This window comes from Melanerpes formicivorus, unplaced genomic scaffold (assembly GCF_026170545.1).
Source record: "Melanerpes formicivorus ecotype bairdi unplaced genomic scaffold, bMelFor1.0.p_v2 SCAF_21, whole genome shotgun sequence".
NCBI lineage: Eukaryota > Metazoa > Chordata > Aves > Piciformes > Picidae > Melanerpes > Melanerpes formicivorus.
In genome coordinates this window covers 421,347-449,148 of record NW_027142373.1, presented here as the reverse complement: position 1 = coordinate 449,148, position 27,802 = coordinate 421,347, and the positions used below count along the sequence as shown (strand labels likewise).

Here is a 27,802-nt window from a genome sequence, read left to right as displayed (position 1 = left end):
GGGTGGTGAGAGCCTGGCACAGGCTGCCCAGGGAGGTGGTGGAAGCCTCATGCCTGGAGGTGTTTGCAGCCAGGCTGGATGTGGCTGTGAGCAACCTGCTGTAGTGTGAGGTGTCCCTGCCCATGGCAGGGGGGTTGGGACTGGCTGAGCCTTGAGGTCCCTTCCAGCCCTGACAGTTCTGTGATTCTCTGATTCTCACGAGTTTCTGTGGAGAGCTGGGGTGGGAAAGACCAAGAAAAGGCCAGCAGTGCCGGGCAGGCTCCTGCTCTGCATTGAGAGGCTTGCAGCACGTCCTGGGGGATGAAAACGCTCCCAGGGGCTAATTGGGGCTTTGGCAGGGCTGTGAGCGCCGCGGCCGCGCGGATGGAGAACCGCTTCCACGGAACACCGAGCGGAGGGAGATGATCAAGTCAGAATGAAATATTTTCACTTTCCTGAGATGAGCTTTGGTGTTTTGACATGATCAGAATAAACATTTTGACACTGCTGAAAAGAGAAAGTCAAAGTGATGCTGCGAGGCTTCTTCCTGGAGGAAATGGCAGCGGAGCGGCAAGTTCCCAGGGAAAGATTTGTGTGCAGCAAAGCCCTGGGCTCTGGTGGGAAAACAGCCCAGTGTGTCCCTCCTACCTGGTGGAAACCATCCCAATGTGTCCCTTCTACCTGGTGGAAACCATCCCAAAGACACTGGAACAGGCTGCCCAGAGAAGCTGTGGACACTTCAACCCTGGAATCATTTAAACCTCAAAGACCATCCAGTTCCAACCCCCTGCCATGGGCAGGGACACCTCCCACCAGCCCAGGTTGCTCGAGGCCTCATCCAGCCTGGCCTTGAACACCTCCAGGGAGGGGCCATCCACAGCCTCCCTGGGCAACCTGTGCCAGTGTCTCCCCACCCTCACTATCAACAATTTCTTCCTCATCTCCAGTCTCAATCTTCACTCTTCCAGCTTAAAGCTGGTCTCCACAATCCAGATCTGGAGTGGGCAAAGGGTAGAAGGGGAGAAGGTCTGTATGGGATGTTACTGGAATCATTCAGGTGGATGAAAGATGGAAGTGCTACTGGTCTGGTAGGAAGGGAGGTGACACCAGCACCAGGCATGGATACCAAGCCTTGGCTCTACTCAGAGCTGAGGCAAGATGAAGGGGCTCAGGCTGCATCACCCTGCCAGGGTCCACTTGGTGGGGAGATGTCTGGAGCTGCAGCTCTCCTCTTCTTCCTTCTCCTCTTGCTCATCCTCCTCATCCCACAGGTGGCCCCTCTCCCTTCATGCCTCCTGTTAGTGAGTGTGGTCCCTGCCCCAGCTCTGTTCAAACCCTGCTGTCCCAATCCCCCTTCACAAGGAGGTTTTGCCCAGGGGAGCAGTTGCCATGGGGCTCAGCATGGTGCACACTGGAGGTCCTTCTGTTCAGACAATTCAGGTCAGTTCTGCAGGTGACTTGAAGCAGCAAAGAGTCCCCATGCACTGGAACATCTCTCCACTGATGGTGGGCTCAGATCTGGTGTTTTGTGGGGCCAGTGCTGGGACAGGGCAGCTGCAGCCCCCTTGCTGCTGTGGTCACTTGCAAGGAGCAGCTCACAGCCGTGGCAGGATGGATCAGAGCTGGTTCTGCTCTCTCCATCCTAACTGAGGTCCCTTTTCCCCTTTCATTCCCTCATTCTTCCCAGCTGGGAGATGCTGGGCACCTTGGACAGGCCTGTGTAAGGCAACCCCTCCTGAGATGTGAGCTTCACGTGGTGTTGAGTGGCTTCATCATGGCAAACTGGCTCCTGTCTTGGAGCCTGAGGACCAGAGAAGCTTCACTTCCCATCCAGATGGAAGAGGAGGGGAGCACTGCACCCCACAGGATGCCTTTGCTCAGACACTGCTGGAAGCCAGTAGAGGAAGGGTAAAGCAGGAAGCTGCATCAGGCAAGGGCTGTGCTGGCCAGGGGAGGGATGCTGGAGAGAGATGTGAGGTGTGTCTGGATCTCCAGCCACCCACATCTGCCCCTTCCCTGCTGCTATTGCTCAGGTGGGCTCTGCTCTGCTCTTCCACCCCCACACCCAGTGCTCTGGCTCACCCCAGACTCTAGGAAAATAAGACTGGAGTTGCTGGTGAGAGATGCAGGAAGGTTCTGACTCTTAAACCCCTCTGAAATCCCTGTGCTTACCCTGCAGACCCCCGTGTGTGTCCCCAGGCAGGGCCACACAGTGTAGTGGGCACCTGAGACCAGGCAATGGGATTCAGGAGGCATCCTGGGATGTGGGGGAGAGATGTGGCAGCTCCATGCCCCAGCTCTGCTCCTGAGTCTGCCTCTCCCCATAATGTGGTGGAGGAGCAGCAGGACCTGCTGCTTAACGGGGACAGTGGCAGCGTGCAGCTGGCTTAATCGAGCAGCTCCTGCCTGGTGCCAGGCACTTAAGTGATCATTAACCAGGTGCTGGGGAAGGTGATGCTGGAAGCCAGCCCCGTGCTGCTGCTGGGCTGTGCGAGGCCTGAACAGCCACCCCCTGCTCCCCAGACCTGCAGGTGCCTTGGCTGGGGCTACCTGAACCCAGAAACCTGCTGCTCTGCATCCTCAGGGCCAGGGATGAGACTTTGGGCAAGCAAGGACTGGGCAGCTTTGGTTGCTGGAGCTGGGAAGCCATCCAGCAGCTGGCTGTCACCTTCACCACCAGCAGCCACACTGGGTAGCTTTACAGAGGGAAACTGAGGCAGCAGGTGAACAAGACCAGTGTGTCCCTGCAGCACTGGGTTCCTGCAGCAGTGCTGGGTTGGACTTAATGATCTTCACACAATCCCAGAATGCCAGCTTGGAAGGGCCCCCGAGGATCATCTGCTCCAACCTCTCCAGAGGATGATGCAGTTGCCATGAGCTGGCTCAGCACCCTGGCAAGCTGAGTCTGAAACTGCCCAGTGCAGGAGACTCCACTGCTGCCCTTGGGAGGTGATTCCAGTCTCTGCCTGCTCTCATGGGCAAACATTTCCTTCTGGAGTGCAACAGGAATGTCCCCAGCAGTAACTTGTCCCCATCACCCTTGTTTTTACCATGAGACACCCCACAGGGAGTCTTCATCCTCCTGGTCTTGGAAGTTTTTTCAAACCAAAACAACTCCAGGTATTGATCAAGCACAGGGTTGAGCTGGCAGAGAGGGTTCAGCTCTGGGAGACCACAGGGAGATGCACCCACTGCAGTGCAGGAGAAATGCTGCTGGGGACACCCCAGCAAGGAGAAAGCTCCTGGAAGCAGCACGGGAAGGGCTGTGCAGGTTGGGACCCTCCCACTCGCCTCAGAGCTTGGGGCTGGGCGTTGTGTCTGGGCTAGAAAAACAAAGCTGGAAGAACAGGTGAGAAATGTGGGAGGGTTTTGACTAATAAAGGCAAGGCTGAGGAAGGAAACATCTCCAGGCTCCAAGTGGGCAAAAGGCTACAAGGGAGGAGGGAACGATCCTGCCTTCAGGCTCTGGGGTAGGGGAAGGAGGCTGTGGGTGTAAGATACAGCAAAGCAATTTGGGATAGATCCCAGGAGGAACATTCTAGGGAGGAGGGAGGCACAGGAGGATGTGGAGACTGGCTCCTGGTTTGCAGGGTCAGGGTGGATTTGGAGTCAGGTCCATCCAAGAATGCTCCAGGACCACAAACCCTGTGTGGCCCCAGCCAGGCTGGCCAGGGTACATCTGGAGCCAGCCTGACTCAGCCCACCTGAACCAGTAGATGCGGAACTTGGCCAGCAGGTCCCCATCTGGTGGCCGGGGGTCGTGGAATGCAACCTCAGCCCGCACTTAGGTGGGACGTGCCCCCAGGGCCGGCCGCGGCACCTGCAGCCACCGCTCCTGCTCTCAGGTTGTGTGAAGCAGGGCAGGTGTCGTGTCCCTTCCTGTCCCCTGTCCCCCACTTACTGTGTGGCACTGCTGAGTTGTTTGGGACTGGATTTCGTTCTCAGAGCTGCCGGCCGAGCACTTCGAGGCTGGAGCCATCGGCTGCGTAGTTGCTTGGGTAACCTTAGCCCATCCCCTTGGGCAGTGAGTGGGGCTGCAGGAGCAGCATCCCATGTGCCTGTGGTGTGGAAGACTCCGTTGGAGGCACAGCTGGTGACAGCGAGGGTGACAAAGCCTGAGAGCCACCAAGGGTGCTCGGTGACAGTGTCCCCAGAGCCAGCAAGCCATGGTGGGTGGGGAGGGATGGGTCTGCAGTGCACTGATGCACCCAGCTGCCCTCCTGCCCCCAGCACAGAACACTGGAGGTTGCAGGCATCTGCCCTAGGTCCGGGTGGGCTTCTTGGGTCTGACCTCATTCTCATCATGTATACCTGGCTGTTGGGGACAGGGGGGCTGAGGGCCTGGCCCTGGGCATAGGACCCCAGGTGGGGCCTGGGGAGCTGTGGGCAGGCAGGGTAGGGCCAGCTCCTACAGGGCTGACCCCATGGGGACAGCCACTCCCTTGGGACAGCACCCCACACAGGGACCAGCCCCCCACGGGGATAGCCCAAGGGGACAACCCCCTCTGTGGGGAAGGCTGCCCCACGGGGAGAGCCGCTCCACCAGGACAGGCCTACCCACGGGGGCAGCCAGCCCACGGGGACATCCATCCCACGGGGCCATCCATCCCACGGGGCCAGCCCCTGCGGGAGTGGGCGGGGCTATGTGACACCGGGACGGGGCTATCGCGAAAGGGGCGGGGCCTGGGGCAGGGGGCGGGGCATGCAGCGGTGTCTCCCGGAGCGGAGGGCGTGGCCAGGGCAAAGGGGCGGGTCCATGCCAAGGGGGCGTGTTCATGTCTATCCCCCGCCCCCGGCTGCGTTGCCCGGGGCGACGCGCGGCTGCAGCCGGCGCCCGTGACGTCACTCACGGGGCGGAGCCGATCCTCCCCTCCCTGCCAATGCCCCCCTCCCTCCGCCCCGCGTCCCGCCGGCGCCGCGCCAATGGGCGGGCTGGGGGGGGCGTGTCCGCCGGGCAGCTCCCGCCAATGAGGCGGTGGCGGCGGCTCGGGGCAACAATGTGGGGGGGACGCCCGGGGCGCACGTGGGGCCGCGCCACTGCCGGGGGTCGGCGGCCCCGGGGCGGGCACTGGGGGTGGGAGGCCGGGGAGCCGGGGCCACCCGCTCCGTCCCGCCCCGCCGCTGCCCCGTGCGGCGCCGGGGCACTCCCCTCCCCCGCCCTCCCCCCGCCCCTCCGGGCCCTCCCCCTGTGTCACGGCGGCGCCCGCATTCGGGGACGGGCACGGCGGAGGGAGGGAAGGAGGGAACGAGCGAGACAGCGAGCAAGCGACCGACCGGCGGCCGCCCCAGCATGTGGCCCGCCCGCTCCGTGGCGGCAGCGCGGCGGCGGCGGCGGCGGCGGGCAGGTGCGCGGCCGCTGAAACGGAGCGGGGGGGCGTAGGGGCGGGGAGCCGCCCGCCACCGCCCGCCCGCCGCCGCCGCCGCCCTCGCCCGGCGCTGTCAGGTGCGTGCCGCCCGCCAGCATGGCTCCGCCGCGCCGCCGGACTTAGCGCCGGGCAGCCCGCCCCAGGAGAGAGGGGGGAGGCTGCGCGCTCGCCGTGCCAGAGGCTTCCCCCCGACACCCACCTCCATCCCGCTTCTCCCCGCCCAGGTGCCCCGCCGCCCGGCCCCGGAGTACGCCGGTTCCTAGCTGAGGATGCCGCCCGCCGCCGGTCGCTCCAGTTCATCTGTTGCTGCCTGACCGCGCCGCCAGCTCCGGTGCAGCCTCCGCCGATGGATGCGGCAACCCCCGCGCCCTGCCTGCCCGCAGCCGCCCCGCTGGCCATCGTGCCGGGAACGACTCCGGAGCTCCGCGGCTGGTAAAAAAAAAAAAAGAGAAAAAAAGAAAAAAGACAGCAAACAAACCAAAAACAAAACAAAAAACCCCAGAAAAACCAAAACCAAACCAAAAACCAACCCTCTTCCCGTCTCGCCCGGGGCCGGAGTCGCCACCGATGAATATGCAGCGTTCCCCCCGGCTCGTCTCTCCCGTTAGCCGTCCGCTCCCCGGCGCGGAGCCGGGCAGAGCCGCCTGAGAGCTCCGCGGGACTTCGGGCTGCACCCGCCGCCTGCGCCCATCCTGGACCCGGGCGCACGGAGCGGCTCCTCCTGCCCTTCTCTCGCTCCAGCCGAGCTTGGAGCCTTCTTCGCACTCTTCTCCCTCCCGTGCTTTTTTTTTTTTTTTAAATTTTTTTTTTCCTTATTTTTCTTTTGGTGGAAACGGACCAGAACTGCGGGGAGGGGGCTGCTTGGGGGCCTGGGGGGGCGGGAGAGGCGGGGAGGGGACCATGGAAGAAAAGCTCCAGGCGCATCAGGTGGAGATCGACCCGGATTTCGAGCCGCAGAGCCGGCCCCGGTCCTGCACTTGGCCTCTCCCCCACCCCGACTTCGCGGCTGAGGAGGAGGATGGGGGGGGGCGCGGCGGGAGGACCCCCGGCGCTGGCGGCCGCCGGCGGGGAGGGAGCCGAGAACGCGGCGGCCCCGGCGGAGCGCAGAGCAGCGGCCGCCGCCTCCCTGCCGCCCCCCGGCGCGGACGTCGGGCAGCTCCGCAAGGCCAAGACCTCCCGGAGGAACGCCTGGGGCAACCTGTCCTACGCCGATCTCATCACCAAAGCCATCGAGAGCTCGCCCGAGAAGCGCCTCACGCTCTCGCAGATCTATGACTGGATGGTGCGATACGTTCCCTACTTTAAGGATAAAGGCGACAGCAACAGTTCGGCTGGCTGGAAGGTACCTGACCCCCCCCCCCCCCGACCCCAACCCATTGCAACTTTCCCCCCTGCTCCCCCAAAACGCGCCGGGGTTCAGATGCTTCCCCTGGGCAGCCGGAGCTTGCCGCTGGCTGGGGGGGGTTGAGGGCTCCTCGCGTTCCTTACTGCTGAGGGGGCGGGATAAGGTGGGGGATCCCCGCGTTCCTCACTGCTGGGGGATCCTCGCCTTCCTCACTGCTGGGGGGCATGAGGGCTCGATCAAGTCTCGGGGGAGCCGGCGCCTCGTGGGGGTGTGTGTGGAACCGGGGTGAGCTGGTCCCCAGTCGGGACATGTCACAGGGCAGACCTGGGGTGCCCTGCCACAGTCCTCCCCGAGGAGGCCAGGGACAGCAGGATGGCAGCAGGCAGGGTGCTCCCGGCTCTCCTGCTGGTGTGTGAGCACTGGGGTACGGTGAATGACAGTCCCTCTGTCACGGCTCTGCCTGCCCCTGCCTGCGGGCACCCCAGCCGTGCCAGGTCCCCGAGCGCCGGTGGCGCGCCTGGGAGGACAGCCGGAGGTAGGGCTGTCCCCAAGCAGGTGTCTGTGAGCTGTCTGTCACCGCGTGTGTCTCCTCCGTCTCGGCACCACCTGCCTTTCTCAGGGCTGTGTCCCCTCCTGGGGGGTCACACAGCAGCCCACAGTCCCCATGATGGCTTTGCTGGGCTCTGCTCCTGGATGACACTGGGGGCTTGTCAGAAATCCCTGGCACGGGCAGTGAACCCTTCTTGCTTAGTGTGACCTGAGGATGCCTCACACCGACCATCCCATGCCTGGGTGAGGGCACAGAGGGTGCCAGGTCCTGGCAGGGTCACACTAGCCCCTGCCTCTCCGGGTGAAGCTTGCCAGGCGCCGTGCTGGGCAGGGGGAAGAGATTGTGTCCAGATGGTGTCAGTAAAAAGGAGACGGTTTGCTTAAGCCCTCCCCTAAGCCCTGTCACCTCCAGTGTGATTAGTGTGTAGCAAAGCTTTGGGGGCTCTAATGCCAGTCTGCAGTCCTGGCACAGCGTTTCCTGGCTCTGTCCCTCCAGGCAGACCCAGACTACCTTCGGGGGATGTCCTTCATGGGTGCAAACAGGGCACTGTTGGGCCAGGGAGGGCAGACTCTGTCTGTGGCACCGTGGCCAGGCTGTGGGAGCTGGTGCAGTGTGGAAGAGTGTCCTCTCTGCTTTGCCACACTCCTGGTGGGTGGGCAGGAGGCAGCTGGTGTCCCCCTGGGGTGGAGATCCCCCAAGGGAGGGTTTTCAGGACTGTGTTTTCAGGGTTGTGTGGGAGCCTCTCAACCTCCACCTGGGCTGAGACCTGCATGGCCTTGAGTGTGTGCCAGGGAGAAGGGTGGCACCTGTTGGGGACAGCAAGGGGCGAGAGGTCTGGGTACATGTTGGGGAGGTTCTCAGCACTCTGGTCCAGTGGGTCGAGCCCTGGATGGGATGAGGAGCAGAGGGATTCCCATGCAGCACTGTCTGTCACTGGGGTGTGGGATGCTTGGAGACCCTGCAGCTGGGTGTCCCTGAAGGCAACCCCGGGGGAGTGAGGGCCAGGGGATGGAGCTGTGAACAAGTTTTTGTGCCCAGCCGTGGATGGGCAGGAGCAGGGCAAGAGGGTGCTCGTGTCTCCTGGCACTGGCACGCAAGCCAAAGCCACCGAGCAAAGCTCTCCCGGGGTGGGAAGGACCCTGGCTGGGGACAGCAGGGCCTGCAGCTGTCCTTGTCACAGGCAAGTGCTGGGGTTTGGTCCACCCCTGGCTTGCATGGGCTGGAGCGGTGCCCTGTGCCCTCTGCAGGCGTGCCAGGGCTTGCGCAGGGGACGGTGGCACCGCGCGGGTGTGTCCGGGTGTGCCAGGTGGCACAAGCTTCCCCGCCCGCCTACGCCAGCACCAGCTCTTGGCCCCCGGGTGAAGACAGGCTGTGACAGCAGCAGTTCCTGCCCACATCAGTCCTGGCAGAGGTGACCCCCGAGGGCATCCTCCCGGGAAAGCAGGAGTGGCCTTTCCCCGTGTCAGCTGGCACCCCAGGGCTGTGCGGGAGCAACGTTGGGGTGTTCCGCCCTGGCCCTTGCCCCCCACGCCCTTCCTGTTGTCCCTTGGGGTAGGAATGGTGCCTGGTACTGTGTCCCCATGCCAGCACTGCCCAGGGTGCTGCCAGTGGAGCCCTGTCATCCAGCGTGGGGTTCGGTGGCTTTCTGGGGGGCTGCATCCCTGGAGGCTTCGTGGTGCTTGATGTGCAAGCAGGGAGGACAGGCTCAGGGTGCAGGGGGGAAGGAGCTGGTTGCTCAGATGTGCCCTCCTGAGTGCACCCCGGGAATGGATGTTCTCCACCTTTCTGGCCCATCTGCTGCCCTGCACTGCTGCTGCCTGCTCCCTCCTGGCAGCTCCCCTTGCCCCCAGCATTGGCACTGTGGCTTAAACCCCCCCAGCAAAGCATTCTGCCTGACCTCTCTGCGCAGTCAGTACCAGGCAGGATTCCCCTGGGCCTGTCCTGATGCTGCAGGTGCCCAATGCCCAGCTGGAGCTGGCAATGTCAGGGCTGGCAAGAGCCCAGGGTGAGAAGTGACTTGTGGAGACCTCCTTTGCTTGACAGTCTCATCAGATACCAGTGTGCCAGGGGTTAAAACCCCACAGCCCCATGTCCCTTTTGGTAGTCCCTTGCCACAGATGCCCTGGATGCCCTCAGGTGTCCCTCCTGGGGCCAGGCTGGCAGCTCTGGTGCCAGGGAGCACCCAAGTTGCTGGGCAGTCAGTTCTGCAGTAACGAGCTGCTGGTAGCTTATTAAAGAGCCCCTGGAGAAGCCAGGTCGCTCCTGCCCCAGGCCTGGGAGACGCCTGGCAGACCGGGAGCCTTTCATTGCCCAGCTTGGTGGGGTCGGGCTGGGGGGCTCTGGTAATGTGCTGCTCTCTAATTAGCTCCTCTGAAGCTTCCCCATGCTGGGTAAAGTGGAGGTCTGGGAGCCTGACTAAGGGCACTGCGGCACCATGGGGCAGTGCTGGTGATCCTACAGGGGTTCTTCAGACCCTCTCTGCTCTGCTCTGACACTGGGGGGATTTTCCCAGCAGGACCCCTTGCCTCATCCTGCTGGCCCTGGGGATGCTGCACCTGCACCTGGCTGTGGTGTCTGATGTGTCCATCAGGAATGTGTCCCCCGGGGCTGCCTGGGAGGGAAGGATGCTGGCAGGGGCTGCATTTCTCCTTCCCCACCAAGCTCAAATGGCCTGAAATTGTGCCAGGGAAGAGTTAGGTTGGAGAGGAGGAAAAATTTCTTTGCTGCAAGAGTGCTCAGGGATTGGCACAGGCTGCCCAGGGGAGGTGGTGGAGTCCCCATCCCTGGAGGTGTTCATGGAACCTGTGGCCATGGCATTTGGGGCCAGGGTTTGGTGGCCATGGTGGGGTTGGGTTGATGGTGGACTGGGTGACCTCAGAGAGCTTTCCCAACCCACACAATTCCATCATTCTATAAGCTGCTGGCTGCATGACCTGCTTTTATGGTGAGGCAAACCGACACACCACATCCAAGCACCTCAGCCGTGCTCAGCATGGGGACCAGCCCCTGGAGGGGCGGGGGGGGAGGGACACCCTGGCTTCTCCCCTCCCGGGCCGTGCATCCCCTCCGTGCTCCACGCTGGGCTGCTGGCAGCAGGAGCTGCTGCTGCTGCTGCTTCCCGATGCAGGGCAGCAGGCGCCCCCTTGACTGACAGTTCTGCTTAATTAGGGAGTTGTTATTTTATCAGTTCCAAAGCGCTTGAAGTTTTCTGCTTCAGCTCACGCTTTCCACTTGTTAATGGGAAACCAACACCCTCCATCAAAAAGGCAGCGGCGCTGATGCATTCTAAAGGTTTCTGCTTGCTCCGGTTTGACATCCAAAATATAACAATCAAGCAATCAGCTGGTGGATGCCTGTTTGATGCGGCTCTGACAGCGCTGAAAACCTTAATTTCCCAGCCCTCCCCTACACCTCCTCCTCCTCCTTCATAGTGCTGGGGCTCTAGCGTGGCGCCTGCTCCCGCCGGGGGGGGAACCGGCAGGCTGGGTCCTGCCGGAACCGGGAACGCCAGCACGGTGTGCTCAGGGCCGGGGGCCGCCCGGCAGAGACACACCCCCACCCCCGCCCAAGTGCCACCTTCCCCTTGCAGGGCAGGGTGGAAAGGAATTAGGAGTGAAAAAGGGGGTTTGGGTGGGAGTGTGGTCCTTGCTGCCCGAGGTTTGGGGTGTACTGGGGGGCTTCAGCTCCCCACTGGGCATGGTGATCCTTGAGCTACAGTCAGGGGAGCAGAGCTGTGGCCCTGTGTGCTGGAGCACAGCCCCACCTGGGCAAGGCAAGAGCATCCCTTAAGGCTCCTTCACTGATGCCACTCTCTGCCCAGAGGCCTGCCCTTCCCCTCCTGGATGTGGGCACTAGTGCAAGTCCTTGGGACATTGCCCAGAGTGGCTGGAGAGGCACAAAGGTGGTTCCTGGGACTGATGGGGATGACTCTCCCCCTGCAGAGGGCAGTGCCAGTGAGGATGCAGGTGATGCTGTGGGGGTGGCACAGAGGTGAAGGTGGCAGTTACAGCGAGGACAGGGTGACAGAGCTCTGGGGGCGACAGGGTTCTGGGGGCACAGAGTGGGCTCAACTGATTTGCACTGGGACTAGCACTGTTCACACCACCCAGAGCCGGGGAAGCTTGGCAGAGGTCTCTGCCCTGGGCACTAGGATGAGCTTGGGGCTGCCCGGTCAGGGCTCCTTGATGGGGTGTTTTGGCTTGGCTTGGCTCAGCTCCTGTATCCCCATCTTCTCCATATATGGAGATTTTTCCAGCAGCAGGGAGAGCCTGGTGCTCCCCTGAGAGCTGCCCAGGGCGAAGAGCAGAAGGGCTGGAGAGCCTGGCTGGCCTGGGGGCTGTGGGGCCAGGAGGAACCACCGGCTCCTTTACCCCGGGAAACCCCAACTGCCCCTGCAGCAGCTGCCCCAGTTCTGCCACCCCCACAGTGCAATGCCCCTGGGGTCCCCCATAATGTGAGGGGACCCTCCAGGCCTTTCCCACAGCACAGGCAGAATCCCTTGGGAGGCCAGGCTGTGGCAGGTGACCCTTCAGCATCCCAGGGCTGGAGCTGGGGACTCCTGTCCTGTCCCTGACTCCAGGCGGGGATGACGGAGCCTGCTTGCCTCCTCCTGAGCTGCCGTGCTCCAGTGCTGCTTGGTGGCATGGCTGTGAGGAATCCCCTCAGCAGCTCTTCTCATTCCTACCTCATTTTTTTTCCTCTCCTTTTTGGAGGTTTTCATCTTCCTTCTCATGTTTTTTTCCCCTTCCCTCCCCCCTTTCTTCTGGCATCGCTTTCCATGCCGTGCTAACTGCTGAAGTAACACAAACCTGCTAAATGGTCTGGCTTTATGATAGCATAAAAATGATACTACAGCAGTGAGTGGGGCTTTATTAAACCCAGGGGACAGGCTCCAAATGAACAGCTTGCTCTGCTCTTAGCTTCCTTCTCCTCCTCTCGCCCCCCCCTGCTATGCCCCCCTTTATTTTTAATAACCACTGGAATATAAACTCCAGTTAAGAGCCTGTGGAGCAGAAGAGCGCCGGCAGTGCGGCGTTGTTGGGTCCCTCCCTCTGTGCATCCTTCCCACACAGAATCCCAGCATGGGGGGGGGGGGTGAGGTTGGAAGGGACCATCCAGTCCAACCCCCCTGCCAGAGCAGGGTCACCCAGGGCAGGGCACACAGGAGCACATCCAGGTGGGGCTTGGAAGTCTTCGGAGGAGACTCCACAACCTCTCTGGGCAGGCTCTCTCCTGCCTGCCCTGTGCTGAGGTGAGAGCACCAGCCCCCAGTGCTGGGAAATGGATTTCCTGGGGTTTGGCTTTGTGCATGAAAAGCCTCAGGAATGTTTGCCAAGGAGGCTGAACCCCCTCAGTCAGTCAGGCCGGGTGTGATGTGGGAGTGAGCTGGAGCTCCGTGGCCTAGCTTCCCCTCGCAGTAGGATTCTCGCTGGGATGCTGTTGGCACTGGGATGGGTTATGGAGAAGGGTTGGATGCTTGTCACTACTGTGTCCTTGCAGAGGGAGCACACAGGAAGGGGATCAATCTCCCTCCCCACAACTACAGTGGGGTTTGGGGCCACAGTTGGACCCCTCAGCCCTTCATCCATGGCATCCAAGCCCTGCTGCCATGCCCTTGGGTGTACTTTGGGGATGCTCTGGAGCAGGATACAGGATTCCCCCCTTGCCCTGCCACGGTGCCTTTGTGTCTCCAAGGAGATGCTCGGGAGCTGGATACAGGATCCCCCCTTGCCCTGCCACAGTGCCTTTGTGTCTCCAAGGAGGTGCTCTGGAGCTGGATACAGGATCTCCCCTTGCCCTGCCACCAGAGATGCTCTGGAGCAGGATACAAGGTCAGAACTCCCCGACCCTGCCTCTGGGGGGACAGCTGCTTTCCCCCTGCCCTCCCACCCCCACCCGCCGTGGGCTCGTCTCCAGCTCCCATTACTTTTAATTAGGCAGACACTTGCCCGGCGGCTGCCGAGCGCCGAGGTGAGCGGCGGCTTGGGTTAGGGGAGGACAGGCGGCTGGGCTGGCCGGGCTGCCGCTGCAGCTCCTCTTGGACAGCAGCTGCTGATCATTCTGTGGTGCCTTGGCCCGGCGCCAGCCAGGAGAGCTGAAAGCCCCAGCACAGAGCTGGCTTTCACCCGCCGCGGGGAGCAGTGCAGCAGGAGGAGAAGAATGCTGAGAAGGGAGCCCGGGGACCCCCCGAGCAGGCTGCTCCCATCCCTCCCGGCGGGGATGCTCCGGCACCCCGAGCAGCCTGCTGTGGGTCTGGCTGTGGGGGTCCGGCCCCACCACCCCTCCCCAGCACCGCTGCTGTCCTCTGGGCCGGGGGTCAGCACTTGGGGGCTGCCCAGGGAGGTTAGCAGCAGGATGGGAGGTGTTGGGGTCTGCGTGGCTGGCGCCTACTTTTTCAGGAAGGGACCCATCCTTTCCCTCCTCAGCACCCCTCTACCACCCTGTGCACCTGGATGTGCCCTTGGGGCTGTGCCAGGGCTTGGCAGCAGGGAGGGGGCTGGGCTGCTCGCCCTCTGGGTGTGGGTGCCAGGGTTGGTGGCGCTTTGTACCCAGCGAGGCAGGGAGGCAGCAGCGATGCAGCTCAGCTGGAGGCCTGCAGGGCAGAGGAGGCTTCCCGAAGCCCCTGGTGCTGGCACGGGGGGCACGCAGCGGCCTGGCATTGCCACCCAGATCCCTTGGAGCAGGAAAGCCCTTGCCTGGGCTGGGCAGAGCACTGGGAGCCACAGGCAGTAATGCTGCAGGGCAGCCACCGCCTAGGCACACGTGTGGCACCTGTGTGTGCACGCCTGGGCACACGTGTGTGTGCACACACCTGCTCACACGTGTCTCCATGCACACCTCACACATGTCTGTGCACACCTGCTCACACGTGTCTCCATGCACACCTCACACGTCTGTGCACACCCGCTCACACGTGTCTCCATGCACACCTCACACATGTCTGTGCACACCCGCTCACACGTGTCTCCATGCACACCTCACACATGTCTGTGCACACCCGCTCACACGTGTCTCCATGCACACCTCACACATGTCTGTGCACACCTGCTCACACGTGTCTCCATGCACACCTCACACGTCTGTGCACACCCGCTCACACGTGTCTCCATGCACACCTCACACATGTCTGTGCACACCTGCTCACACGTGTCTCCATGCACACCTCACACATGTCTGTGCACACCCGCTCACACGTGTCTCCATGCACACCTCACACATGTCTGTGCACACCCGCTCACACGTGTCTCCATGCACACCTCACACATGTCTGTGCACACCTGCTCACACGTGTCTCCATGCACACCTCACACATGTCTGTGCACACCCGCTCACACGTGTCTCCATGCACACCTCACACATGTCTGTGCACACCTGCTCACACGTGTCTCCATGCACACCTCACACATGTCTGTGCACACCTGCTCACACGTGTCTCCATGCACACCTCACACATGTCTGTGCACACCCGCTCACACGTGTCTCCATGCACACCTCACACATGTCTGTGCACACCCACTCACACGTGTCTTCATGCACACCCAGGTGTGCACTGAAGTGTGGTGCTCATGTGACACTTGTGCACCCCTGGTGCAGTCAGGTGGGGGAAGACCCTTGGCCATGCCTTGGGTGGCTCTTTCCGGGGGCACAGGCTGGTGGCCCTTGCCCTTGGGCAGCGGAGAGGAGAGCTTGGCCTTGCTGGGGGTGCCCTGCTGTGGGTGTCTTGGTCCGGGTGCCCTGCTGTGGGCATCTTGCTGTGGCTGCCTTGCTGTGGGTGCCTTGGTCCGGGTGCCCTGCTGTGGGCATCTTGCTGTGGGTGCCTTGCTGGGGGCGCCTTGGTGTGGGTGGTTTTGAAGAGGTGGCAGCGCCTGGGTGGGCGAGGGGGAGCCTGGGCTGGCAGCGCTGAACAGCCACCTTTGCTTTGCGTGGGAAGTGTGTGTGTGGGGGGAACAAAACCAAACCCCAAACCACCCAAGCCTAAACCCAACCCCAACCCAAAAACACAAAGGGAAAAAGGCAGCCCCGAGCAGGAGCAGGAGGGGGAGGGCGGCTGGGAGCCGCCTGCCACCTGGCGCGGTGCCAGCGCGGGGACGCTGCGGAGCAGCCGTGCCAGGCTGTAATTGCAGCCAGGCTGGGAGCAGGAGCCCAGACAGTTATTTTTAACTCGCGTTAAGGTAATGCACTCAGCTCCTGCCTGCCGGGTCAAAAGTTCAACCCCCTCCCCGCTTCCCAACACCCAACTACCCCCCCCCCCCCCCCCTTTGCTCACCCACCCTGTGCGGGGGCACCCCGTCTCCCCCCCCATCTCGGGCTTTGGGTTCTGGGTGCCGGCCCTGGCAGGGCCATTCCCCGTGGCTGGGCATCCTGGCGCTGGCAGACAGCCTGACCCTCCCCGGGGCAGCCTTTGTGTCTCCCGGGGTGTCTGGCTGCGATCCTGTGGGATTGGGAGGCGGCTGCAGCCGGGGCCAGCCCTGGGGTACGGAGGAGGAGACTGGTGTTTGCTGGGCTGTGCCAGCTTTGTGCCCAGCCTTGGCGCTGCCGAGGCCCCTGGGAGATGGTGCTGGGGGTGGGTGTTGCATGCCAGGGTGCCCAATGCTGCTCAGAGCCCGGTGGGAAAGCCTGGCCCTGCTGTCAGCGGTGGCGCTGCTCACTCCCTGGGGCCCCAAACGCTTGGCAGTCACAGCTCTGTGTGCTGTGCCACCCTGGGCACTACTGCCATCTCCTCCAGCAGCCAGGCTGGCAGAGCAGTGTGGGGATGGTGGGATGCAGGCTTGCCCCTGCTCAGGCTCACTGGGCAGCTATGCAGGGGAGGCTTCAGCCTCTGGGCTACCCGAGGTGGAACCAGCCTCTGAGCCCAGTGCTCTCAGTGCCACTTGCAGGCCCACACCGAGGACTGTGCAGCAACCTCAGCCCTGGCTGTTGGCATCAGGGGAGCCCCAAAGCCAGGCACAGGGCTAGAGCAGCTCTTGTTTGTTTCTCTTAAAACATGCTGGAAGTGCCAGGAGGTTGGGTGCCCTCTGCTCCTCAGGGAGCAGCTTTGCTACCCTGATACAGGATGTCATTGGCTGCATGGGACCCAAGTAGTGCCAAGCACGGGGACAAACCTGGTACCTTGCTCCCCTACCCTCTGCCCAGACCATCTGGGCAGTGGCAGTGGAGCAGAAACTCCCCAACAGGGCAGCTCTGGAGCTGGAGCTGTCATTAATCCTTTGGCCATCAGCAGCCTCCCCCAGGAGCTCAGGTGCTGGGATCTGGGGTGCTCCCGAGCAGGAGCAGTGTGTCCCTCCTCCTGTCCCCAAGTGCCCTCTCACCCTGGTTCCCTGCGTCAGCAGCTTGCCAGACGGCCGGGAACTCCCTGCCTGGCTGAGATGTCTTTTGTCCTCGGCTGTGGCATGCCTGGGACCAGCAGCTGCAGGTGCTTCACTGCTCCTCCCTCCTGCTGCCTTGCTTTGGCACTTCCCTCCCCTCCGGTGTAGCTGCTTTTGGCAGCAGCGCTGAGATTCAGGGCTTGGGGGGAGACTCAGGGGGAGCTGAGCCCCACCCCAGGCACGTTTTGTGGCATGCCTGGGGCTGGTCGCTGGCCCCACTGGCAGTGCAGTGGCTGCTGAGCACACAGGTGAGGGAACAGCCTGGGTGAGCTGGGGGGCTCTGATCTGCCAGGAGCTCGGTGAGGCATGGCCTGAGCCATGGGGCTGTGACCCTGAGCAAGGAGGGGGCACCTCCTAGCCCGGCAGGGCCACCGGCCCCATGGGGCTGTATGTGACTATGCACCTCCCAGCTGTGGCTGCATGGGTCCATGGAGGGGCAGCCCAGCACCCCCTCTGACCATGCAGATGTGGGGCAGAGGGGAGCCAGGGGGCTTTCTGGGTCCCATTAGCTGCAGGCTGGTGTCTGTTGCTGCTGGGAGGAGTGGGCACTGTGTGGTTTCCTTGAGCTCCCTTCCAGCCTGGCATTCAATAGTCAGTGTGTGCTGAGGCTGTGAGCATCCCTGGAGCCTGCCTGGGCTCTTGGATGTGTCTGGTAGCACAGGGTGGGAAGTGTCCAGAGCAGCCTCTGAGGATGGCAGAGCTGGGGGAACCACAACTGGGACCATGCTTGGGGCCATGCTTGGGGCCATGCTTGGCATCACACTTGGGACCCTCTGGGACAGTGCTTGCCTGGGACCATGCATAGGACCATGCTGGTGACCACCTTTGGCAGTGGTTCCACTGGCTCCATCTTGCTCTGGGTGAAGAGCCCTGGGAACCATCCCATCCCTATCCTATCCTATCCTATCCTATCCTATCCTATCCTATCCTATCCTATCCTATCCTATCCTATCCTATCCTATCCTATCCTATCCTATCCTATCCTATCCCATCCTATCCTATCCCATCCCATCCCATCCCATCCCATCCCTATCCCATCCCTATCCTATCCCTATCCTATCCTATCCTATCCTATCCTATCCTATCCTATCCTATCCTATCCTTATCCCATCCCATCCCACCTCACAGCCAGTCAGAGCTGCTGGGAGCAGGTTTGGGCAGGATTCATAGAGCCATAGAATGGTTTGGGTTGGAAGGGACCTTAAAGCTCATCTGGAAGGTACCTTAAAGCTCATCCAGTGCCAACCCCACTGCCATGGGCAGGAACACCTCCCACCAGCCCAGCTTGCTCAAGGCCTCATCCAGCCTGGCCCTGAACACCTCCAGGGAGGGGGAGAGCCACAACCTGCCTGGGCAACCTGTGCCAGTGCCTCCCCACCCTCTCTGGGAAGGCTGAGGAAGGGCAAGCCCCCAGCCCTGCCACATCCTGCTGCCAGCTTCAGGCTGAGCTTCAGGCTGAGGCAGCCGAGACGCTGCTGTCGCCTCCTGCCCGCAAGCTGCCTGGCCCGCAGCCGGCCCTCTGCCCTGCCTGCCCTGGCTAAGGGGGGAGGCTGAGGAGCTGCAGGGCTGGAGGGAAGGAGGCTGCTGGGCCTCCAGGCTCATCCATTTCAGCTTGGCTTTGTTTTTTTTCATCTCGAGTCTGTCAACCCTCTGCCTGTCCCAGGGTTGTAAGACAGCAATTTTATTGCTGCTTGCTTTGATGGCTGCTCCCTTTCCTTCTCCTCTGCAGCTGTGATTTATCTCTGCACTTTGGGCTGATTGGATTAGAAGTTTAAATGCTAAGGGTGCATAACAATATATTTATATTTTTTTTTCCCCTTTCTTATTAATATTAAAAAATCATTATTGGATTTTTTTATAGTTCTGTTTTGAATTGAATCCCTTGGCTTGATTTATTCTCTCTCCCAGAGTAGGATTTAATGCTAATAGGGAACAATCATTGCTTTGTTTTGAAGCTTTGACTGTTTGGAACAAACTTCTTCTCCTCCTCTTCTTTTTGTTGTTGTTGGGTTTTTTTTTGGGGGGGGGGGGGCTGCAAAGGGGAATTAGAGGATTATTAAGAGTCCATTAAAAGAAAAAAAAACAACAACCAAGGGTTTGCCCATTCCTGGCTGTTACCTGGGAGCTGGGGAGAAAAACTCGACAGCAAAGGCAAAGGAGGCTCTTCCGCAGGGCTCGCACCCTGCCCGGCGAGCCAGGCGGTGAGCGTGCCGGGGGTGGGGGCCAGACTCACAGATTGCCCTCTGCTGGAAGGGGCCCTCCAAGGGCAGCTTGGCCAACCCCCAGCTCCAACCAGAGCAGGTTGCCCAGGCCCACACTGAGCCTGAGCTTGAATGTCTCCAGGGATGGACCTCCACCGCCTCCCTGGGCAGCCTGTTCCAGTGTCTCCCCAGCCTCAACGGAGCTTCCCCCTGGGGCTCAGCTCCCTCCAGCCCAGACTCCTCTGCTCTGTCCTTGCCATTGCAATCCTGCTCCCCACCTCCACCCACAGTCCCCAGGAAGATTCACAGATTGCATCAGCTTGGAAGGAACCCTCCAAGGGCATCTTGTGCAACCCCCCCTGCAGTCACAGGGACACCTCCAGCTAGAGCAGGCTGCCCAGGGACACAGCAAGGCTGAGCTTGAATATCTCCAGGGATGGGGCCTCAACCACCTCCCTGGGCAACCTGTTCCAGTGTCTCCCCAGCCTCACTGTGCAGAACTTCCTCCTGAGCTCCAACCTAACTCTGCCCTGCTCCAGTTCCAAGTTCTAGTGTGGGGTGTCCCTGCCCATGGCAGGGGGGTTGGAACTAGATGATCCTTGTGGTCCCTTCCAACCCTGAATGAAACTATGAAACTATAAGCCATTGCCTCTCATCCTATCCCCACAGCCCCTTCTGAACAGTCCCTCCCCAGCCTGCCTGCAGGTCCCCTGCAGATCTTGAAATGCAGCTCTGAGGTCTCCCTGGAGCCTTCTCTTCTCCAGGCTGAACAGCCCCAACTCTGCCAGCCTGGCCCCATGGCAGAGGCTCTCCATCCCTCTGATCATCTTTGTGGCCTCCTTGGACCCTCTGCAGCAGCTCCAGGTCCTTCTTGTGCTGGGGGTTCCAGAGCTGGACACAGCACTGCAAGCCTGCTGTGGGTACTCAGTGCTGGTTCTGTGGCTTCCATCTCTTGCAGGATGCCAGGCAGGGCACTCCTGTGTGTGGCAGCAGGCACTTGTCCCTGCTTGCTTCTGCAGGGGTAGAAGGCCATGGCTTGGCTGCCTGTGCTGGGGGGTGCTGGGGGTGCTTGGGGGGTGCTGGTGGCCATGGGACTGCTCTGCTTCTCGAGGGATTTCTGGGATTCAAGGCTGAGAAGCACAACGGCAGCCCCTGGCTGTGTCTTTGGCAGCGTGCCCTGGGCTGTGGGTACCACCTGGCTGGGGGGAGGATGCTGGGTTCCTCCCCACAGTGCCCTTCATCCTTGTGTGGAGGGTGAGCACTGCCTCTGCCCATGCATGGGGACCAGCCTTGCCCACCCAGTGCTGTGCTACCCCTGGCACACACCACATCCTTTCCTGCCCAGTGTGTCTCAGGCAGCTACCTGCAGCCCCCAGGCCTCCAGCAGGCAATGAGGCTGGGCACATGCCCCATGGGCAGCCCTGGAGAGTGGGCAGGTGGGGATGGGGCAGGGCATGGGGCATGGTGCCAGGCAGCTGGCTATGTGACTGGGCCCTGTGCACGGTGCTGGGATGGGTGCAGCAGCGATGGGGAGCTGTGCCAGGCTTGGCATACAGCTGGCATGGTTGGCAGAGGGAGCACAGCCTGCCTGGGCATGGCTGGGACAGGCCTGGTCAGCTGTGGCCCTGAGGAGTGGCAGGGCAGAGAGGGGGGAGGCTGGGTGCAGGGTGGGAGCGGCAGGACTGGCAGCCTGAGCCACGTGGGGTCCACATGGCATGAGCCTCCCTGCAGCACTGCACTGTGCCAGGCCCCCACCCTGTGCCCCAGCACCTGCACCCTGCTCCCCATCCCCTGCCCCCCTCACTCTGCTCCCCAAACCCTGTACTCTGCACCCCAGAACCTGCTCCCTCCACTCTGCACTCTGCTTTGTGCTCCCTGAACTCTGCTCCACGCATCCTGCCCCCCACATCCTGGCCCCCACACCCTGCACCCCACACCCTGCCCCCCCCTGCCCAGGCTCCCACCCAGACATTGCTTGTTTCAAACATGCCCCCACTCCCCCTGTGCACCCTGTACCCTGAACCCACCCCCCCAAAACCACCTGTGCTCCCCCACACCCCAGCCCCATGTGCCCAAGCCCAGCCCATGCCCGGAGCTCCTCTACCAGCCGTGCCCATGCTGGGCTGCTGGGAGGAGGTGCAGACATGGGGGTGTGGGCAGGAGGGTGCCCCACTCCCTGTGCCATGAGCTTGGTTTCCCTGGAGCTGCCAGCCCCCTGCCCTCTGCCACACCCCCCCTGGCCTTGGTGAGTCCCACACCTTGGAGCCACAAAGAGGGCACTGCCCCCTGCTCTGTGGTAGGAGTCTCAGCCCAGCACACTGTGGGCACAGGGCAGCTCCATCTAGCCAGGCTTGGGTGGCAATGTCCACAAGCCTTGGTGTGCTTGGCTCTGCCCCCTGCCCCCCTCCATGCTCTGTGGCTCTGGGGTGTCACTGCAAAGTGCATCAGCTGAGGGGGCACCCCTGCACCCCCTCTCCCCATGGCACACCAACGTAAGCAGTGGTGGCAGATGTGGGGTGCAGTGCTGTGGGGAGGTGTGGGGTGCAGTGCTGTGGGGGACTGGGGTGCAGTGCTGTGGGGAGGTGTGGGGTGCAGTGCTGTGGGGGACTGGGGTGCAGTGCTGTGGGGGACAGGGGTGCAGTGCTGTGGGGAGGTGTGGGGTGCAGTGCTGTGGGGGACTGGGGTGCAGTGCTTGGGGAGGTGTGGGGTGCAGTGCTGTGGGGAGGTGTGGGGTGCAGTGCTGTGGGGGACTGGGGTGCAGTGCTGTGGGGAGGTGTGGGGTGCAGTGCTGTGGGGGACTGGGGTGCAGTGCTGTGGGGAGGTGTGGGGTGCAGTGCTGTGGGGAGATTGGGATCTGGGGCTGTGCAGTGTGGGGTGCAGGGCTGGGACACGTGGGGTGCTGCAGCTGCCATGGAGCAGCAAAGGAGACACAGAGGAGGCAGGGCTGGCACTGGGGCCAGCCTGGCTCCCCAGAGCTCCCAGTTTAACCAGCAGGGTACCCAGCTCCAGCTCCCTAACCCTAACCCCTTCACACTACCACACCCCCCGACCTCAGCAGAGGGGGAGGATGCTTGGGGTCCCCTCCTGCCTTACTTGGGCACCTCCATGGGGCCAGCCATGGCCTTGGCTCTCAGGACACCTCCCCCTGCCCCCAGTCTCCTTCCAGGGCACCAGTCCTGCTCCTGCCCACGGAGAGGGAGCAGGACCAGGGGTGCTGTAGTGGTCACAGCAGCTTCACCCCAGCAAAGCCTCTCCCTGCCCTGCTGCCCCTCACCATGCCTGGAAGCACCAGCTGGCTCTGGGGGTGCCACAAAGGGGAGGGGAGGGCAGGCTGGCTCTGGGGGTGCCACAGAGGGTGGGGGGCAGGCTGGTTGGGGTGAGACAGAGGGGTGTCTGTCACCTGCCACCCACTGCCAAGGTTTGGGGGGCAGAGGAGGGAGGAGAAGGGTGTGTACCCCCCAGGAGCATGGCCATCCCCCCTCACCGTGTGCCTCAGTTCCCCCTTTGCCAGTGCTGGGGATGCTGGGGTGACCTGGGGGTGGGGTGGGGGTGAGCAGGTTGTCCTGGCTCAGGACACCCCGTGTTTTGAGGAGGGGGAAGGTGTCTGTACACAAGCACACGCACCCCAACCCATCCAGCCCTTCCTGGGGGGCTGGGTTGGCCCCGCGGTGTGTGCAGAGCCCATCCCGGCAGGATGCAGCTGCAGGGCCGGGAGCAGGGAAGGGTTAACCGCAGCGGAGCTGCAGGCGGAGAGGGTTTGTAGCTGCAAGTGGCCTCCTTGAAGAGGATCCAGATCTGTCTGGGAGCTAAAACCCCTTTGATCCACTTACGCCTCCCCGGGGAGCTCCCTGCAGCGCTGCTGCTGCTGCCCCCGCGGCGACAGGGGCTGAGCTGCCAGACGGATGCAGGGGAGACCCCCTCCCCACCCCCACCTCCTGCTGCCAGGCAGGCAAGCAGCCGCGAAAACGGGGCGGGGGGGGGGCAAAAGCAGAGGAGTTTTGGGACACAGAAGTGATGCCAGCAGGCTTCATCTGTGGGGTGCTGGGGGTGCCCTGTGCTGGGGGTGCCCTGTGCTGGGGGTGTGTGGGGGCGTTTGGCTGTTAGGGATGGAGGGAGTGCTGCTGGGTGGTTGCCATGATGCCAGGCTGTGGGCAGGGAGGAGGCTGTGCTGCCATGGGGAGGGTTTACATGGTGGATGGCTCCCCAGGACTGCAGATCTGGGAGCTTCCAGCCCTGTGGCTGACTGCCCCATCCATAGAGCATGGAACATGGAACTATTTGGGTTGGCAAAGCCCTCTGAGATCACCCAGTCCAACCACCAACCCAACCCCACCATGGCCACCAAACCCTGGTCCCAAGTGCCATGGCCACAGGTTCCATCAACACCTCCAGGGATGGGGACTCCACCACCTCCTTGGGCAGCCTCTGCCAGTCCCTGACCACTCCTGCAACAAAGAAATCTTTCCCCATCTCCAACCTGACCCTCCCCTGGCACAATTTCAGGCCATTTCTATCTCCTTCTATCACCTGAGCCCACCCCCCAGCTCACTGCAGCCTCCTTTCAGGGAGCAATGAGGTCTCCCCTCTTCTTCTCCAGGCTGATCACCCCCAGCTCCCTCAGCTGCTCCTCCCCAGCCCTGTTCCCCAGACCCTTCCCCACCTTTGTTGCCCTTCTCTGGACTGCTCCAGCAGCAAAATGTGCGTTGCAGGGCCACAGCTCAGTGTGGAGCAGCCAGACCCTCTGGTGGTCTTGGGGGTGCTAAGGACCCTAAGTGGCTCTGCTCAGGTTCCCCCCTGCCTCCCTGCCAAGCCCCAGGGGCAGGATGCACGCTCCTGGCACTGGGAAGGCAGCAGTGCCATGCATGGCTCTAGGGTGCTCTTGGGGACATGGTTCCTACCCATCCTCACCCTGTGCAGTCCCACAGCCTGGGTTTGGGGGGGCAGGAGGTCCAGCCTCATGCCCAGCTGCTCCTGAGCTGTGTCTGTTAGTACCTATTAGTGTGCATGGCACGGGGGCTTCTGCTGGCTGTGCCAGGCATGGGAATGGCTCTTGGGGGTCAGTGAAGGTTTGGGGTGTGGGGAGCTGGGTTTTGAGCCAGCTGGGTAATGTTTGCTGGTGGGGAGGGTGTTTTTTTCCACCAAGGAAAAGCAAGTTTGGGTCAAGTGCTCCAGACAGCAAATTGGTACAAGGGGAAGGCAGCGCTGGGCAGCCAGGAGCCAGCTACCAGGGGGCAGTTGTGGGTTGGGAGGGGGGTTGGTTGCTCTGCTTTTACTGTGGGAAATGGTCAAAGATGGGAAGCTGCAATGAGCTGCTGCCCTCGACCCCCAGTGTGCCTTTTCCAGTGGGTGCCAGGACTTGCAGGATGCAGAGCTCTGTGCCCTGCTCTCCCCAGACCCCCACTGCAGGTGGGTTTCACCCTGTAGCAGTGGGGTTAGTGTCCTTGGGGGTCCTGGGTGGGGAGGAGAGCTGCACAGGGTGGGGGGTGATGGGGGTGGCATGGTGCTGAGACCTGCGGGGGGGACATTTCTGCGTGGGCTGTGCCATGCACCCCATGGTTGTGGATGGACCTCTGAGCCGGAGGCTGGATTCTGTGCAGAGAGCAGGATGAGGCCGTGGGCAGCAGAAGAGGCACGGGGTCCTCCTGGGGCTGGTGCTTGGGAGCTGGTGCTCTGGCAGTGCTGCCGCTGGTTTAGGAGATGCTGGGCTGCCTGGCGAGCAGGGTGGCATCGCCAGACGGAGGGAAAAGCCATGGGGGCAGCAGTGGAACCGCCGGGGAGGGCAGGGGACGGTCACGGCCGGGTGCGGAGGGGCCGAAGGGGGACGGTGGGGGTAGTCTGGAGGTGCCGAGGGAGGCGAGCGGGCAGCGAACAAAAGCTGCATTGAGTGGCACAGCCTCGCCGCCAGCCGGGCAGGAGCAGCGCCAGGAACAACAGCGCCTGCAGCACGCCGTGTCCCGGCCCGGGCCGCCCGCCCGGGACGTTCCGGAGCGCAGGAAGCTGGCGTGGGGACAGGGCTGGCGTGAGGGCTGCCAGCGCAGCTGACCCCGGGGGGAGCGCTGTGGGGCACCCCCGGCCGTGCCCCCTGCGACCCCTCGCCCGCCTTGGGGGGGCTCATTTGTGTAGCGAGCCCCGCTGAGACCGCGCTGCCCCCATCCATCCCCCCCGCTCCCAGCCGCTGGCTCAGGGCGGGTCGCAGGCTCCTGGGTTCTGGGTCAGTGCCGGGGGAGGAGGCGCTGGGGCTGGGGGTGGGGATGGGGGGGAAGGGAGAGAAAGAGGGGGGGGCCGGGGCCCGGCTTGCAGACAGCGAGCGGGCGCCGTGCCCAGGAATTCGAGGATGGTTTGCAGGCTGCGCTGCCCGGGCAGCAGCAGCTAATTCAATTACGGCGCCGTGTCACGAAGCCGGCAGCGCGGGGGAGCGGGCCGGGGGCCCCTGCGGGGAAGGGGCCGTCTGAAGGGCTGCCAGCTCGCCTGGGAAACTGCCCCGACGTCAGCGGGATGGGGGTGTCCCCACCCCCAGCCCCAGCATCTGCTGGGAGAGCTGGCACGCACCCCCCCGGGGCATGGGGTTGTACCCAGGGTGGCACTGCCGGCAGGTGCCCACGGCTTAGGCACTCTGTGGGGCTGCTGGAGGTGTTACCTCCCCCCGGTGAGGAGGTACTGAGGTCTGCCCCTGTGTGCTCAGACCCCTCTAGGTGGGCTTCCAGGTGACTGGAATGGGGATGGTCTGCTTCCCTGCAGTGGCGTGTGGCTTCCATTGCCTCCATACCTCCTTCCTGTGCCCCAGCGTCCTCTGTTCCCTTCCCCTGTCCTGCTGCAGTTCCCATCCCCCCATCCCCCGGGAGGCAACCCAAAGTGAATGCCCAGGGGGCTGTGGATGGGGTTCAAAGGCCTGTGGTTTAGACACAGGACACCACCTCCCTGTTTTCCAGTGCTGATTTGTTCCTGCTGGGCTGGGCACCCGTCCCTCCTGCCCTGTTTTGAACATTTCCTGACCCCCTTGGACACCTTTTATTTTGGGAGCTCTGTTTCCAAGTCTCTGATTCCTCCAGCTGAAAGACCCAGCATGAGTCTGAGCAGGGTTCTGGGGCCATGAGCAGCTGCAGCAATGAATGGCTGTGCCCAGCAGCCCGTGGCATCACTGCCAGCCCACAGGCAGGGTAGATTGTTGGGGTCTCTCCCTCCAGAGACTCATCAGCACCGAACAAACAGCTCCAAAGATGCTGCATGGCCTGACCTGGAGCATCTCCACCTGCCTCCCGTCCCTCAGGGTCTCTGTGGTGGAGCTGGGGTGGATCCCACTCCTCCCTCTCGTGGCACTGGGACTGGCTGATGTAATTTTTGCCATTACAGGTAAAGCTGCTGTGCCTCGGGTGGTGAACTCCTGGGAGACAGGCAGGGGGGGGGTTGTTGTGTTCCTGTTGATGTGCAGCATCCCCCTGGGGAGCCCTGCTGCTCCCCAGGCCTCCCCTGCCTCCTGCCTGGGCTGCCCCCACCTGCTGTGTCACTTCCAGAGCTGTGCTGGGGGGGCAGAGGCCACCCCATGGATGCATTTCCAGTGCTGTGCTGGGGGGACAGAGGCCACCCCATGGATGCATTTCCAGTGCTGTGCTGTGCTGGGGGGACAGAGGCCACCCCATGGATGCATTTCCAGAGCTGTGCTGGGGGGGCAGAGGCCACCCCATGGATGCATTTCCAGAGCTGTGCTGGGGGGGCAGAGGCCACCCCATGGATGCATTTCCAGTGCTGTGCTGGGGGGCAGAGGCCACCCCATGGATGCATTTCCAGTGCTGTGCTGGGGGGCAGAGGCCACCCCATGGATGCATTTCCAGTGCTGTGCTGTGCTGTGGGGACAGAGACCATTCCATGGATGCATTTCCAGAGCTGTGCTGTGCTGGGGGGGGACAGAGGCCACCCCATGGATGCATTTCCAGAGCTGTGCTGTGGGGACAGAGACCATTCCATGGATGCATTTCCAGAGCTGTGCTGTGCTGGGGGGGGACAGAGGCCACCCCATGGATGCATTTCCAGAGCTGTGCTGGGGGGACAGAGACCACCCCATGGATGCATTTCCAGAGCTGTGCTGGGGGGCAGAGGCCACCCCATGGATGCATTTCCAGAGCTGTGCTGGGGGGCAGAGGCCACCCCATGGATGCTTCCCCCGCCCTACCCCCCAGCAGCCCCTCCTGTGGCTCCTCTGACTCGCTGCCTCTGGTGCTGCTGGGTTCATGCCCACTCTGGCAGCATCCCTGCAGCTTTGCCAGTGCATGTCAGGCCACCATGGTGGGCTGCAGCTTTCCTGCCCCCACTGTGTGCTCAAAGAGGGCTCAGGGAGGGGGGAACACCCTGCTGGGGGAACTGGTGCATCCCTGGTGGGGGCAGCCAGCTGAGCTGGGAAATCTCAGGGCACCAGGGGAAATCTTGGGGTGTCTCCGGTGCTTGTGAGCCTGAGGAGGCTGTGATGGATCCCCAGGCACCCTGGGAGTGCTGGTGGGGAGCAGAGCCCCCCCCGCCAGGGCTGGGAGTGCTGCCAGCCCCATGGGGAGCGCTGGCAGAGGAGCTGGTGCCAGGGAGCTGTGGGCAGGGTTACACATCCCTGGGCACCACCGCCGGGGGTGGAGGGGGGAATTCAGGCAGCAGATTGTTGGATGGGGCCAGGGCTCAGCCACTCCTCTGTGCCTGCTGCCACCAGCACAGCAGAGCAGCCCCTGGCAGCTGGCAACGTTTCCAAGGGGAAAGCCCCAAGCGGTGCCCCGCCGGGGCTGGCAGGGTGGGGCTCCCAGTAGGGCTGTGCCCATCCGGCTCAGGGCAGGGACCCCCCCGCAGGAGGAGGAGGCAGACGGAGCCGGGGTGCACTGAAGCTGGGGGGCACGGCTGGGGCCCCCCCCCGCTTCTCCACCCCCGGTACCTGCGGGATGTCACCAGCTGTTTCCCTGGCAACGGCGATGGCATCCCGAGCACCTCGGGCAGAGTTCCCCTGCCTCCTGCACGGCAGCGCC

The 27,802-nt window shown here is 62.7% G+C and overlaps 1 protein-coding gene across 1 annotated transcript in view; it reads left to right on the top strand.

Moving 5' to 3' along the window:
- The first annotated feature begins 5,339 nt into the window (after nt 1-5,339).
- LOC137447440 (forkhead box protein O6-like) overlaps nt 5,340-27,802 on the top strand; it is a 44,355-nt gene continuing 21,892 nt past the window's right edge. The window contains 3 exon segments of the mRNA XM_068150917.1: nt 5,340-5,422; nt 5,570-6,368; nt 6,370-6,687. Coding sequence (XP_068007018.1) covers nt 6,246-6,368; nt 6,370-6,687 — 441 coding nt within the window. The 5' untranslated portion in view covers nt 5,340-5,422; nt 5,570-6,245.